We start from the raw sequence: 16138 nt of genomic DNA, 5'->3' as shown, positions 1-16138 counted from the left end.
GCCTTTTATTAAAGAAACATACTTTATCACATTTTTAAAAGCATTCACGTTCATTTCAAGGCCAAATTGGAATTCCCAATTTTGGTCAAAATCTTGCATTTCGCCTAAGCAGAAATGCCCAGGCACCATTTCAAAAATGGTGGAAAAAAACACTGTTATTCAACTTTAATATTTTCATAAATGACAAAGAAGCAAGGGAGAAAAGTTTTGAACACATTCATATGGCCATTACAATATCGAAGAATGAAGTTTTCAAACCTCAATAATGAACATCTTTAGTATAAAAATGTAAAGGATATTTACTACAGCTGACCATTACCAGAAAATAAAAAGTTGAACTTCAGGCGCTTTACAGCTGCTTACATAATGATAAGGCATAATTTTTATATTCACCCAGTCTTTTGTATAAAGAAAACTTGACGTTCATAATGTGTAACCAGTAAAGGGTTATGACATCATTGCTCACCTCAATATTGTACTCTGATTGGATAAGCGTGACGTCACTTAACCGATGGTATATGATGCTTCAATTATTAGCTATTTTTGTATACAAATGTACTTCGGCGATAACTTTTCTTACAGTAAATACTCTGCTGCAGAATTTTTGGCTATTTTTCTTTCAAAATTGTAAAAATTGTTAATCTCATTTTTCGTGTTCATCCTGTACGAATGGGGGAGGGCATGCATGCAAAAATCCAAAGACGCACATATGCTCTTCATAGAATTTGCTTACATAACATCCTGCATAAGTTCATACAGCATTAACATATGAAAAAATGTGATAACTCATAATAACAACTAAATCTACCCCTGAACAAATGCGATCCTTATATTTATTAACAAGAGGCCCAAAAGGGCCTATGCTCTACTGGCATGGCTTTTGTGGTCATATCAATCCAGAGCATGTATGTATGGGTAAAAGGCAACAGACATATAGTTTATGTTTTGTGTTTGGGTTACCTGAAAACGTAGCACGTTCAACATCTGAGCCCAGAAAGTATTGTAAGCAGATTAGTTGCATGAACTATTTTAATATGTGCCAAGTAAAAGTCATCTGACAAAAAAAAATGCTTTCAAAACTGTACTCATAGTAAATATTTCTGTAGTTTTAGAAGTTAAAAAAAGTTGGTCAAAAGGTCAAAGTCAAGGGCATCCTAGGACAACATTGATCAATTTGAACAAACATTCACAATCAATTGTGCTGAGATGGATGCACGAACACACAAAAAGATTTTCAAACCTTTCCAGATTTATGTTTACCAAACCTGTGAACCCTGGGTGTGGCCAGTAATGACACCAGGTGCATAACTTAAACATTCACAATCGTTAAGATGAATGCGCAAACTACAGAACTTAAAGCTAAAAAATGGCCTTTGGGCTTTCAACAAGAACAAGGCACAGTAATTCAAAAAATCAACTGCAGAAGCAAAAAGCAAATTGTCTCTCAAAATCCTAGACTTGCAAATTGTCTCCCTTAACTCTAGACTTGAATTAACATATACATGTAAACTTGGCTAAAAATAGAATTCGCTCATGCAGACCTGGCTAAAAATAGAAAGCATTTCTTTAGAACTTTCATGGCCCATAATCTAGGCATTCATGGGCGGATCTTGCTGGTTTTCGAAAGGAACCAAGCTCTAATGGATATCTAGATACTGTACAAGTTTCATCGAGATATAATCAAAACTGAAGACTGTATCGTGTTCACAACCAATTGTTTACACAATAGCATTTTTTTATACTATCAAGGGCCATAATCTAGGCATGCATGGGCGGATCTGGCTGGTTTTCGAAAGGAACCGAGCTCTAATGGATATCTAGATACTGTACAAGTTTCATCGAGATACAATCAAAACTGAAGACTGTATCGTGTTCACAAGCAATTGTTTACAGACGCACGGACGCACGGATGCACATACTACGTACACATTACCATCGCATAAGCTCTTCTGGCCTTTGGCCAGTAGAGCTAAAAACAAAAATTTGTAGGACCATAATTGGATCCCTTACTAACCCATGCATGCGGGAGTTTGTGGCCCCGCCCCCTCCCAGGGGGTCCATCACCTCCCCAAACAGGCCCCTATTGCCACTGTGGGGGTCAGGGGTCTTCTCTGATGTGAAGTTATAGTCCCAGATGCGTTTCTGTAACATGTGGGGCACGCCACCACCGTGGTCCGAGATCCTTGAAATAGAAGATGTAAAATATTTGCAATTATTTCAAACCTCACTCATGCGAGCTTGTTCAGCTAATGCTAAGTCAAAAACTTCTTATAAATTTTATGGCAAATAGGTGGTGAATATAAAATTGATATTCAACATATTTGTTTATCTGTTGCACATGGTAAAGGTGGCCTGTAATCTATGATATAAGAATAACTTTAGAAACACACTCAACAATCATTTTTGGACTTACTAAGTAGTTATCATGGTCCTTCATGGAATTTCATACTCATAATATTATGGTTGCTTTCCACTGTCAACCTTGAGGTTTTTTTGTGTGTTTTTTTTTAAATCCAGGTGATATGATTCCCCCAGCAGGGGACCATGGGATGGGTTGGAATTCCGGGGGATTTTTCCCCCTTCCAGGGCATATGGCAAATGTCATAAATTTATTATTATTTCGGAAATTTACTTAAATTAAGTAATGGCTTAGATGTTTTATGAATACCGATCCAGACCTGCAGGCGCAAAATTGTAGTGTAATGTAAATGCTACATGTAAGTCAAAGCTTGTTATAGTGATTGTTTCTGGTGCATGAAACACAACCAGTTTCCATTCGCTTTGAAGTAAGCACACCCATTCACAATCACGCCATGTATCTTGCCAACTTGCTAATATTTTATACCTATATTGACATGATTTTGGAAGATTTCCAATTAAAATGTCCCACATTTGAGACACATTCAGGGGTGTAGCTTGGTTGAAAAGAGCTGAAGGCCGAAGTCTAGGGGTTTCTGGGTATGTCCCCACCCCCAAATTTTGTTCTACTAAATTGTCAAAAGATGCTACTGGTATTTGGAATTTTTCAGATTGTTCAATATTATTTTTCGAGAACATGAATATCCTTAGATTTTACCTTAAATAAATATTTCTCAAACATTAAGAAGATAGTTGTTTCAATTTAACGTTATCATTTAATATGGCATTTCGATTTTTCTGTTTTTTTAACAAAAAAAGGTAGTACACTGCCTATATCAAACCCCGCCCTCGACTTTTTAATGTGCAGCAAAAATACAGGTGCTTGAAACTACAATGCAATTTAATATATTATATTTCATTTTCCATGCACTCTGAGGCAGCAAGTCAAGCACTTCAAACATTCACTGAATACATTATTTTTTAATTTGGCAGTTGTTTTTTTTTTTAAATAGGGTAGACCAAAACCTATACAAAGCTCTAATGTGCAGCATATACTGCAATTCAATTTAATTTATTAGATTTCATTACAAGCATTTTAAACGCAGAGGTAACAAGTCAAGCACTTAAACGCTAGCTTTTAAACAGTTCAATTACACTTAATACGCAACACAATAAAGCCAGTAATCAGACAAAAAAAATTACCAGCTACGATTGATCACAATGATAATACGGACAAAAGGTATAATGTTTTATGAGCGACACTTGTAAATGCAAAACAGAAAAACAGATATAAATATGAACCAACTCATGAAATATGGATGGGAAAAGATCAATCCCCTCCCATGTCTATGACATCAAGTTCACAATATATGTTTGAACATTTAATGATCACTTAACAAACATGTGGGACTGTTAAAGAGGATGATTAATTCCAATGTGCACGCACCTCAGGTAGGTTAAGAGTTATAAATGTTAATTCTCATTGGTTTGAACTTCTGTTCATTTTAAAGTAGGTAAAGGATTTCACTATCATTTATATAATTTCTTAGTGTTCAAAATTATATTTCATCTATTAGGGCGGCATTTTAAAAATATTCCGTACATCAGCATTAACTTTTTGTTATGACATTAATCTGGTAATTTAACCCTTTAGCCGCTCTGTAATTAATGCCTAATATGGCTTATCAGTGCTGAATAAATAACATGGAATTCTTAGCATTTTACCATGAATGGTAATGAAGACATAACTCTTGCTATAATAGAGATATAGCCATAAAACTTAATGTTTTTGAATCACCGAAAGTCACTCTTCCAAAATACAACATTTTCAAAGACGTAATTTAAGACAACAGTTTTAAAAAGCTTCAATATTTGGTACGTTGGAACATGCCCAAAGAAGCTTGACTTAATTGCAGCTATTACCTGCCATGTTTAGGTATTTAGAAAAAGTACCTGAATATCCGGTATTGATATTTATATTGAAAGCAATGTTTAACACCAAGTGATGTAATGGAATAAGGTTGTAAGGAACTATAGACAAGCAGATCAAACATGGATATCTGACAAACTACAATCAAGTATATTTCTTTTTCCAATGCTAATTATTGTTATGTTGTCAACGCATAATTGGGAAGCATGGTTTTGATTTTTCAGTTGACAGAGAGGCATGAAATATTCATGATAATATTGACTGATAGCATTTAGGTTTGGAATAACCTTTTGCTTTTAAATTATTCACAAACTTGGTTTGGTTGGTGGTCCCAGCCTGGGTATAAAAATGCTTGGTTTGTGTCCCAGCATGGGTATATGTATGTCTTTGGATGGTGGTCCCAGCCTGGGTATATGTGTGTGTTTGGATGGTGGTCCCAGCCTGGGTATATGTGTGTGTTTGGATGGTGGTCCCAGCCTGGGTATATGTGTGTGTTTGGATGGTGGTCCCAGCCTGGGTATATGTGTGTGTTTGGATGGTGGTCCCAGCAAGGGTATAGAGGTGCTTGGTTGGTGGTCCCAGCCTGGGTATAAAAGCGCTTGGTTGGTGGTCCCAGCCTGGGTATTAAAGTTCTTGGTTGGTGGTCCCAGACTGGGTATGTGTGTGTATGGATGGCAATCTAAGCATGGGTATATGTGTGTTTGGTTAGTGGTCTCAGCGTGGGTATATGTGTGTTTGGTTAGTGGTCTCAGCATGGGTATATGTGTGTTTGGTTAGTGGTCTCCACATGGGTATATGTGTGTTTGGTTAGTGGTCTCCGCATGGGTATGTGTGTGTTTGGTTGGTGGTCCCAGCATGGGTATGTGTGTATGGTTAGTGGTCTCAGCATGGGTATATGTGTGTATGGATGGCAATCTAAGCATGGGTATATGTGTGTTTGGTTAGTGGTCTCAGCATGGGTATATGTGTGTATGGATGGCAATCTAAGCATGGGTATATGTGTGTTTGGTTAGTGGTCTCAGCATGGGTATATGTGTGTTTGGTTAGTGGTCTCAGCATGGGTATATGTGTGTTTGGTTAGTGGTCTCCGCATTGGTATATGTGTGTTTGGTTAGTGGTCTCAGCATGGGTATATGTGTGTTTGGATGGCAATCTAAGCATGGGTATATGTGTGTTTGGTTAGTGGTCTCAGCATGGGTATATGTGTGTTTGGTTAGTGGTCTCAGCATGGGTATATGTGTGTATGGTTAGTGGTCTCAGCATGGGTATATGTGTGTATGGATGGCAATCTAAGCATGGGTATATGTGTGTTTGGATGGTGGTCTCAGCATGGGTATATGTGTGTTTGGTTAGTGGTCTCAGCTTGGGCATATGTGTGTTTGGTTGGTGGTCTCAGCTTGGGCATATGTGTGTTTGGTTGGTGATCCCAGCGCGGAAACATGTGTGTTTGGATGGTGATCCCAGCATGGGTATATGTGTGTTTGGATGGTGATCCCAGCGCGGAAATATGTGTGTTTGGATGGTGATCCCAGCGCGGAAATATGTGTGTTTGGTTGGTGGTCCCAGCATGGGTATGTGTGTGTTTGGATGGTGGTCCCAGCATGGGTATATGTGTGTTTGGATGGTGGTCCCAGCATGGGTATATGTGTGTTTGGATGGTGATCCCAGCACGGAAATATGTGTGTTTGGATGGTGGTCCCAGCATGGGTATATGTGTGTTTGGTTGGTGGTCCCAGCATGGGTATATGTGTGTTTGGATGGTGATCCCAGCATGGGTATATGTGTGTTTGGATGGTGATCCCAGCACGGAAATATGTGTGTTTGGATGGTGATCCCAGCATGGGTATATGTGTGTTTGGATGGTGGTCCCAGCATGGGTATATGTGTGTTTGGATGGTGGTCCCAGAATGGGTATATGTGTGTTTGGATGGTGGTCCTAGCATGAAAAGGAGTGTTTGGTTGTTGGTCCCAGCATTGGTTTATATGTTTGGGTTGTTGGTCCAAGCATGGGTATGTGTGTTTGGTTGGTGGTCCCTGCATGGGTGTGAGTGTTTGGTTGGCGGTCTCAGCATGGGTTTATAAGTTTGGGTTGTTGGTTTAAGCATGGGTATGTGTGTTTGGTTGGCGGTCCCTGCATGGGTGTGAGTGTTTGGTTGGCAGTCCCAGCATGGGTTTATAAGTTTGGGTTGTTGGTTCAAGCATGGGTATGTGTGTTTGGATGGTGGTCCAAGCATGGGTATGAGTGTTTGGTTGGCGGTCCCAGCATGGGTTAATAAGTTTGGGTTGTTGGTTCCAGCCTGGGAAATTGTGTGTTTGGTTGGTGATATCAGGCAAATCATAATCGATTGACTAACATAAACAGTTCAGCCAATTTAATCAATTTTCAATCATTTAATCGAAATTTCATAAATTGTTTGAACCTTAAGAAAACTATGATGCATTTAAATTTTGATAATGGTTGAACATCAAATCAAAGTTAACATTCTGATCACAAGTATTTGTGCTGCAGCAGACATTGATTCTTCACATTAAATAATCTTTTAAAATTTGAATATTTTGAAATTGGAATAAAATCATTTCAAGCCATTTTCAGATTGCAGGGAATAAATATGCAAAACGAAGTGGTTTGATTTCTGTAAAATCGGAAAAAAAAATTTGGAGATAAAATCAACTTCAAACCATGATAATTTTTACACTTTTAAGACAGTTTAAACGCATATTTGAAGAACAGAACACTATAACAGGATTGTGTTAATCTTGGAAAATAGTATCATAATTCATTTGTTTAGGACACCATCAATAAAGATGCATTAGCTCAGGAAAAGAAATAAATGTTATGGGCTTCAATGTTTTGAATATCTAGGCATGCAAATTTTAGAAACATAAAATGTGTGGAATTAAACTGATTGTATTATCCTTCTATAGATAGTGTGAATGTATTTAAAGGGACACAGTCATTTTTGATAGGGTCCGACAGTTTTATAGGGTCTGACATCAAAACAAGAGAAGAGTTTGTGTGATTTGTGAACAAAATGTTTGTAACCAGGATAAAACATTGCAAGCTAAATTAAGAGCTCTGTATTAAAGGGGTTAAACACCGGATGAAACAATTGCAAGAGATGAAAAATTGTCAAAAACTAGCTTACATAAAATTTACATTTTTGTGTATAACGCGTTGAATCTTACTTACTGATATATCACATCATTTATGACACATGCATCTTTCACAGTTTCTGATCATTTTTTTCCAATTCAAAAATAACTACAGTTTTCTGCCATGTAAATCCCAGTAAGTTTAAAAAGTAGCTTGGTATATTTATCATTATTCAAAAACAGATATGATTTAAACTGAAACTATTATGTGCTATTTTAAACAGGGTAACACAGATGAGACAGCACCAAGATTGTTGCATTTATTATTTTAACTCTGTAAAGTGACATTTCATCGGCTTTCAACTAGCTTGCATTGACAATGCTAGAATTGTTTTGCTGAAATACTGTATCTGCCAATTTTTGGACCATCTGGGTCTAGTCCCTTTAAAAGGTATTAAACAACAGGCACATCAGTGCCTGTGCTCCACTGGCCAAAAGGTTCAAGCAAAGACCACCTAACGAACATTTTGGTCAAGTTTCATAGAAATACAATCATCAATTTTTGAGGAGAAGTTATTTAAAAAAAAATTTTACTTAAATAGCTCTGGCTGCCATGTTGTGCAGTGGACCGAAATGATTTGGGCAATTTAAGTAAAGGAGCACCAAACAAACATTTCTGTCAAGTTTTATCGAAAAAAGGTCATCGGTTTCGACGACAAGTCGTATAAATTTTTTTTTATTTTTTAGCTCTGGCAGCCATGGTGTGCAGTGGACTGGAACCATTTAACAAATTTTGGTTAATGACCACCCAAGGAACATTTCTGTCAAGTTTCATCAAAATCTGATCATCGGTTAACATTTAATCTGAATAGATTATGAAGCAAATATCTAACCTGAACAAGAACTGACGAGATAGAATCGACTTGGTGTTTCACTTACACTTTTCGGCCATTTAAGTTACTAAAAATAGCTGTTTCATAAACTTTCAGAATGTCACTTAAACGAAAATTAATGTTCAGTCTATATATACTTTCCTATGTATAAATGTAAGGTTTTTAAATTGATCTTTTTGTGAGAACTTTATGCTTATATGTTTACTCATAAATTATTATTGTTTAAAAATTATTTAAAGATGCTATTGGTGAAAAATTAAGACATTATTTTTTTTTCTATTAAAGGGAGGTAATTCAGTAGTAAAATGTAATCAAAGCTATTAAAGCATGGCATTTCTTTTCTAACCATGTTGATATTATTACAGTCTATTCAAGCAAGATGCCTTTTGTTTTTACATAGTACCCATAGGTTCTGAAAAACAAGGAGCACTATTCCCAACAGAAGGATGTCACTCCCTATCACTGCATGAGCATCATAATAAAGAAATGTTTACTCAAACTGCAAGCTGCTCAATTGAAATAGGTATTTACCTCAAGCATACAGTTTTATAATGTGGCAAAATAGTCGGACTACTAGATTGTCATTCGGACTAGTAAAATATGCCATTATGCTAGTCCAACTGGCTAGTAGGTTAAAATGTTTTTCGTGAAGACTGCGGACGAGAAGTCCTTAAAGGTTTTTCTATTTTTAACTCTCGCAGCCATGTTGTGCAGCGGACCGGAACCATTTGGGCAATTTTGGTTAAAGGGCATCCCGATGAACATTTATGTAAAGTTTCATCAAAATCTGATAATCGGTTTCTGAGAAGATGTAGTTTAACGTTTTTTTCTATTCTTAGCTCTGGTGCCCATGTTGTGCAGCAGACCAGAACTGTTTGGGCTATTTTGGTTAAGGACTACCCAAGTAACATTTCTGTCAAGTTTCATTGCAATACGATCATCGGTTTCTGAGGAGAAGTCGTTTAAAGGTTTTTCTATTTTTACCTCTGGGGGCCATCTTGTGCAGTGGACCGAAACCATTGAAGCAAATTTGATAAAGGACCATCCAAGGAACATTTCTGTTAAGTTTCATCAAAATCTGATCATCGGTTTCTGAGAAGATGTTCTTTAAAGGTTTTTCTATTTTTTTGCCCTGGCAGCCATGTTGTGCAGCGGACCGGAACCATTTGAGCAATTTTGGTTAAGGACCACCCAAGGAACAATTCTGTCAAGTTTCATCAAAATCTGCCTATCCGTTTCAGAGGAGATGTCGTTTAAAGATTTTGCTATTTTTAGCTGTGGCGGCCATATTGTGCAATGGACCAGAACCATTTGAGCAATTTTAATAAAGGACCACCCAAGGAACATTACTGTCAAGTTTCATCAAAATCTGCCGAACCGTTTCAGAGGAGATGTCGTTTAAAGATTTTGCTATTTTTAGCTCTGGCGGCCATATTGTGCAATGGACCGGAACTATTTGAGCAATTTTGGTAAAGGACCACCAAAGGAACATTCCTGTGAAGTTTTGTCATAATCCGCTTATCAGTTTCAGAGGAGATGTCGTTTAAAGTAAAAGTTTACGCACGCACGCACGCACGCACGCACTCACGACGGACAATCTGTGACGACATAAGCTCCATGGCCTTCGGCCAGTGGAGCTTAAAATGGGACAAAAATCTGAAATCTGAATTAGCATTAGTAGCTCTTATTAAAAATAAATTAGTTTAGGCTAAAAAATGGTTACATGAATAACTGCAAGTTGCTGTTTAATGTTTGTTAATAAAAGAAGGTAAAGAGAAAAAAAATAACAAGCTGGAAAAAAAATTGAAGCCAACAAAAAAAACCTGTGACTGCAGAGTTCCTTTAAGGGTTTAAATTTACAGCTGACTGAGAAACGACCAATTAAGAAAATCAAAAATTTGAATATACTCTGATAGGGTCAAAATTAATGAGCTTTGATATTTAAGAAGTCTGATTTGTTTAAATAAGCTAAAGTGTTAACGATTAAAAACTTAGCAGACAAGTAAACACATTTATATTTAAAACTAAGATATTTTAAAAGTCCTGATCAAAAGATTAAACACAAAGTGCCCTTATTCTACTTCAAAGTGAAAAGCATTTATACATCAATACACCAATATTTATGCAATAAGGAATTTTGAAACTTCGGTCAATGGAATATTGAATAAACAAATTTGCAAACACTATCTATCGTTTATTGACAAATTTCGATAAAAAATGGATTTTGTTTTTATTTATTCATTTATTCAGTTTAAGAAAGGAGAAATGTTATTAAGGTGGATTTGAAGATGTGAATACAATAAATAAATTTGACTAATGGAATATTTTGGATTAGATTTTGAAAAGGTATACATACAAGTTTGTATTTACCATGGAAACTTTTATCAAATCCACATTTTAGCTAGTGTGTTTTTTGAAGAGAAAACTAAAGGTATTGTGTATGCTTTGGTGTAGTTGAAAGCGGTGTTGTGCATTTGTAAAAACTGAAACTGGGGGCTGTGTTTCATTTAAGAATTTTAACTTCAATTATCTTAAACATGTTTAAACATTACAAACAGCAAAACATAATTTCTTTATATTTCCTCAACTCTGTGTTCATTTTCAATTCACACAAATATGCAGCAAAATAATGAAAACCATGACACTTAAAGATCAAGACGTTAATTTAGACTAAAATCGCCTACAATCTATAGTAAAAGCGCCTCCTGAGCCATATCTGATTTTTTTTCAAGACATTTGAATGAAACTTGGTCCACATGTTACCAAAGACAATACACACATGTACATCAAGGCTGATAAGTCTGGCTTTAATATTTATTAAGTAATGTCCCTTGTTAGACTATAAAAAAACAACCACAGACAAGCATTGGGGTTCCCAATGCCAATCATTCGTTAAGTCTTATCATGTTCTGATAGTGTGGTAACATTCTGTCTGGTCGAATTTATCCCAATTTGTGGGCTAAAAACTAGTGTACATACATGTATTCCTCAATTGTTATCTAACGATTGTTCATTGTTGAATCTACCCTGTATAACATGCTGCAAACATAGTTAAAGATTGATTTGTCTTAATACTCTAATCAGTTAATTTATTATTAATTAATAGCTGTTAAATTGTAGACAAGTAAAAACAGAAATATAAGAACCAGTTTCAGACTCATTCTAAAAGACTGAACTACAATGATGTTATTTCTACAGATTTGGTAAATATCTGGTTTCAAGAAAACATGGCTTTAAAAGCATAACAAATTTAAAAAAAAAAATACCTAAAATGGCTTTTATTTAATCTTGTAACATAGTTTTTATATATAAATATTCAAGAAATTTGAACAAATACATTATAAATGAAAACGTTTGATCGAATGTTTGGATACAATTTAGAACAAATAAAGTTCAAACATATAAGAACAATTGCATGAAACACTTGTCCCGCTTTCTCTGTTCATTTATCACATTTTTTTGGCATTAAACACATAAAACAAACACAATATCAAAAGATCAAGGTTACAAAAGGTCCCATGCACAAACGAGTACCAGAACTATCGCATTACTTAAACAATCAACACCCTTACAATTAGCACAATAAAAGACAGAAGAAATCGTGAACTGTGAAAATAAACAATCTGATAATGCCAGGCCTCATGATATATAAACTTACAATTTGTGTTTAGGTTTGTTTAATTGCCAAAGACGCCCAGGTGAAAAACATTAATCAAATCGTTTTGATAAACTTGGGGAAATTTTTGGAAATTGACAAGGTAAAATAAATATTTTTGTTAAAATATTTTCAGGTTTACGCAAACAATAGCAAGGAATTACTAATACGTTCTGTAAGTTTCAGAAATATTATACAGCTGTTTAAAAATTGTATTCCAATTGGTTTCATAAATAGTTAAAGTAATCGCTCCTGAAGCTACAGAACTGCAGTACATGTATGCTATAGAATATTTGACTCAGTTACTGTTTACAATGTGTACGAAACCTACGCCCAATTCAATGATCATTATAAGAACGTTCAAATAAATTATAGTCTAAATATAATGTGCAAAACCTCTTTTCTTTTCTCTGAAATATTGTTTATTCATTAGCATGGGTAAATGTAAAAGCAAACGATTTAAACACCTTAAACATAGTTACACAGTAAATGTACAATAATTGTTGACTGAAAGAATATTTCTTTTGCATGGTTAAGACTTGAGTAGATAAATACAAGCTATAAAAGCATAGAATATTCCACAACCCCATGTAATCATGACACTAAGCAGCGTATATTTGGTAGGGGCTAGGCGCGGTGCCGTATTCACAAAGCTGCTAACAGAACATTTTAGTGAAATTTTCCAATTTTTAACAACAATTTTTTAAAATACCCACTATTTTCGATAACCTTTTTATTTTTATGTTTTTTTTTTATTTGGATCTATTCCTTGCCTATTTTCATATTTTTGATGTAAAAACATTGTTAGTTTGCATTACATTTAACTAAGAACAAAAGCATTTCTCCACTTAGTTGAACATTTTCACTAAGATGCTAGGCATCTTCATTTTTAGAAAATTTGAGAGTTTCACATAACTGCTTCAAGATCATTTATAAGAATTTATGGTACACTGACATATAGTTTGAAACAGACAACTATTATAAAATCAAAACAAACAATAATTCCAGGACTTAAATCAATAAAAACAACAACAAAACTTGGGAAATAAACATTTTTTTTTCAATTGGAATATAAGTACCCGAATTTTAGCCTCCGCTCAAAGTAAAATACCCTTGCTTATAATTTAAGACTGACTTAAAGGCATGGAGTTAAAAACTTTATGATTTGTCTGATTTCAGCCTGGCTCCAGAACCACAGAGTCTATGATATCAACACAGCACCAATAAATCAAAGCACTAAGGGGATCCAGGAACCGTGTAGCAATGATGATGGAAAATGTGTCCTCGCCTTTCACGCTGGAGCGCGAGCCAACTCTAATGCCCAACGAGTTTCGTGAGCGCATGTCCGCAAAGCATAGAAGTCGGAAATCCAGTGCGGCAAAGTCTTCATCAACTAGAAATCGGCATGCTATGATTAAACAGCCAACAGGAACTTTAAGATATTCAACAGAGGCATCTAATTTGTCCTCTTACCAGCAAAATAATGACACAAATAGCATCAGAAGTGCAAAACGAGAGAAAAGCATGAATAGTGTTAGTTCCAATGAGAAAATGTTCAGCGCACGACAAGAATATGACAAAGTTATGATGATAAGAAATGAAGCACTAAAGAAAACACAAGAAGAATTCATGGATAATGTGGATAATTTACATGATAATGGAGAAGATAATTTGAACGAACACACTGAAAACAATGATGAAGAAAATGAGCTGCCTAGAAACAGAACATATACACTAGAAAATGGAGAACTCCAGGATATTTTAGACAATATGAGGCAAGGTGACACCAGCTTGTGTGAACATGGCCGACAAAGTGGATCAAGTAGCAGAAACACGTATATAATGGACAGAAAGATGAGTTGGCAGAATGATGTTCATAACAATGATGATAATAATGGTGAGTTAGCGAGTACCTCTAGTCATATAGAACTGAATGGCGATGTCAAGTTCATGTTTGATAGTGTGTATTACAACCAAGAACCTGAGGGAGGTTTTTCTATCAAAACTCCGCCCCAAAATATGCAAATGAAGGACATTATGAGCTCTCTCGATGACTGGGGAAAGGAAAAGGATGTAATCCGAGAAAAGAAATATGCAGTCTTGCCTTCCATTCATAAAAGTAGTTCATCGGGAACTTACAGAAACAATTCCCCTACAAGTGTTGGTGGTCTGTCTTCAACTGTCTCTGTGAACAATCAATTGGACTTCTCCCGTGATAGAATGGAAGATGACGCCGATTTCTTTGCAGATTTTAGAGTGAATACAAGCAATATAAAACCTACTCCGAGACAGGATCCCCTCCCCCCTATACAAAACAACACTACTGACGCTATGACTTCAATGTCCCATAAACATGGTCATAAGAAAAGACATCGAGAAAAATCTATGGTCCATTAATGGTATATGTTGTTTTCTTGGGGCCATAGTGCAGACTGGATGTAACACTGGTTACTGGGTGTTCTGGTCCATTGAAGTGTACCATTGAATAGCTTTGTCAACTGAGAGCCCTGTTAATCGTTCATCCCGTTACTTTTAATTTGTTAGTGCTGAGGTGGTACATCGAACCTGCCACCTCTGGATTCACAGTCTGGTGTGATACCACTAGAGCACGAATCCAACACTAAAATTTTGAAGCTATTTTTTTTTACTGTACTATTTATATAATTGTTTATTGTTATCATGGGACATTTTGCAAAGTGCTTAATTATTTTGTTTATCTTTCATTTAGGTATTGTTATTTTGTTTTATGAAACTGACTTATTCTTCTGCACAGATTCAGAAAAATAAAATGAAAACAATGATCTCTATTCTGTAATTGTAAAACCATTTTTTCGACCTTTTAATTTCTGATCATACATGAACACCTTAATCAATACTTCTTATCACAAAACAATACTACAATTACATGAACATTTATTTTTGTCGAAGAAATAATCCGCTTTAAGAGTACACATAAGCCAAAAAAGAAAGACAACTCTTTTATTTACACTAACTTTGGGACATATGTTGTCTACCTTAACAATCAATTCAATACCAAAAAAAGATTTTGCATCTAAATATCCTTAAATCCTGTAACAATTGAATTGTAAAATTCAGACATTTCTAATAAATGTTGTTCAACCATTATCAACAATACATCTGTTTCAACAGTAGAGCAATGTTTGAGTAAATTCAACAGTGTCTAGGTATTTTATAAATGGCCTTCGTACTAACTAGTCAGGGCTAACTTTTTTTTCCTCCAAATATTTGAACTAAAGCGCATAATTTTGAATTGTTCTGTCTTTCAAAAAACACTGATACCTTCAAGTGCAGTATTACTTTTTCAAAAAACTTAAAAGTTTTCATATTTTAAATGCAGAATACATTATAAAGCATTTCAACCATTGGAATCAAACAGGTCAAAAATGAGGTACTTTGTGTGATCAAAGGGAAGTAACTAGAATTGATTTTAAAATTAGTCTTTAAAATTGATGTATTCATTCCTTAGTTTGCAGTGTTTTTGCAGTGTTGTTATTTTAGTAATTAAACCATTTTTCATCAAAAAGCATGAAAGAAATATGTATCTTTCATGTAATTCTTACACTAAAATTGTTTGTGTCATTTCTCATTTAGAACTTAGTGTGACTGCTGGTTAAAAAGTAGAGCGTTTAAAAGTAAAGTTGCTTTCTCACGCACCAGGCATATATAACAGCAGATTTTATCTGGTATTTTGGGAAAATGACATTTACCCTTGAAAATGGGAATGTTCATATTGTCTTCCACAGCTTTGGGATCTTTGGAATTATGTATGTTGAATAAACTCAAATTCCCCTTTTAACAATTTTGAGGGCTTTTAAAACAACTACATCATTAAACTACAGTTTTTAATTCAGAACTTCTTCAATTGAAAAATATAAAAAAAATGCAATGGAAACATTGCCAAATAACAGCTATGAAAATGGCCGAAATAAAAACAACTATCTTGTAACAACTGAATTGATTGGAGCAGATTTACTCAGTATACTGAAAATATTATATTAATTAATATAATTTATTATTAATTTTAGTTGTAAATTAAATCATGTCCTACATTAAAAAAGACACCATGTCTGTCAAGCTGTTGAGTGTCACCTGTACAAATGTTGAGGGTCACCTGCACAATTGTTGAGTGTCACCAGTACAGTTGTTGAGTGTCATCTCTTTCAAGCAAACAAGGTAAACAAATGAGCA

At 35.2% G+C, this 16138-nt stretch overlaps 2 protein-coding genes across 4 annotated transcripts in view; one reads left to right on the top strand and one right to left on the bottom strand.

Moving 5' to 3' along the window:
• LOC128231238 (3-methyl-2-oxobutanoate dehydrogenase [lipoamide] kinase, mitochondrial-like) overlaps window positions 1-16138 on the bottom strand; it is a 48306-nt gene that overhangs the window by 2797 nt on the left and 29371 nt on the right. Inside the window, exon 10 of the mRNA XM_052943787.1 lies at window positions 2015-2182. Within this exon, the coding sequence (XP_052799747.1) occupies window positions 2015-2182 (168 nt within the window). The remainder of the gene's footprint in view (window positions 1-2014; window positions 2183-16138) is intronic.
• On the top strand, window positions 3295-14736 carry LOC128231239 (uncharacterized). 3 transcript variants are annotated; one of them, XM_052943789.1, is made up of 2 exons: window positions 3295-3810; window positions 13109-14736. In XM_052943789.1, exon 2 carries the CDS (start codon window positions 13193-13195, stop codon window positions 14324-14326), a length of 1134 nt encoding a protein of 377 aa, XP_052799749.1. In that variant the 5' UTR covers window positions 3295-3810; window positions 13109-13192; the 3' UTR covers window positions 14327-14736. The 3 variants fall into 3 exon arrangements, with proteins under 3 accessions (XP_052799749.1, XP_052799750.1, XP_052799748.1); XM_052943790.1 differs by lacking the exon at window positions 3295-3810 and adding an exon at window positions 10487-10620; XM_052943788.1 differs by lacking the exon at window positions 3295-3810 and adding an exon at window positions 11968-12032.

The sequence above is a fragment of the Mya arenaria genome, chromosome 4, assembly GCF_026914265.1.
Source record: "Mya arenaria isolate MELC-2E11 chromosome 4, ASM2691426v1".
Classification (NCBI taxonomy): Eukaryota; Metazoa; Mollusca; class Bivalvia; order Myida; family Myidae; genus Mya; species Mya arenaria.
The sequence above is the reverse complement of the archived record's forward strand: the minus strand, read 5'-3'. Positions and strand labels throughout refer to the sequence as shown.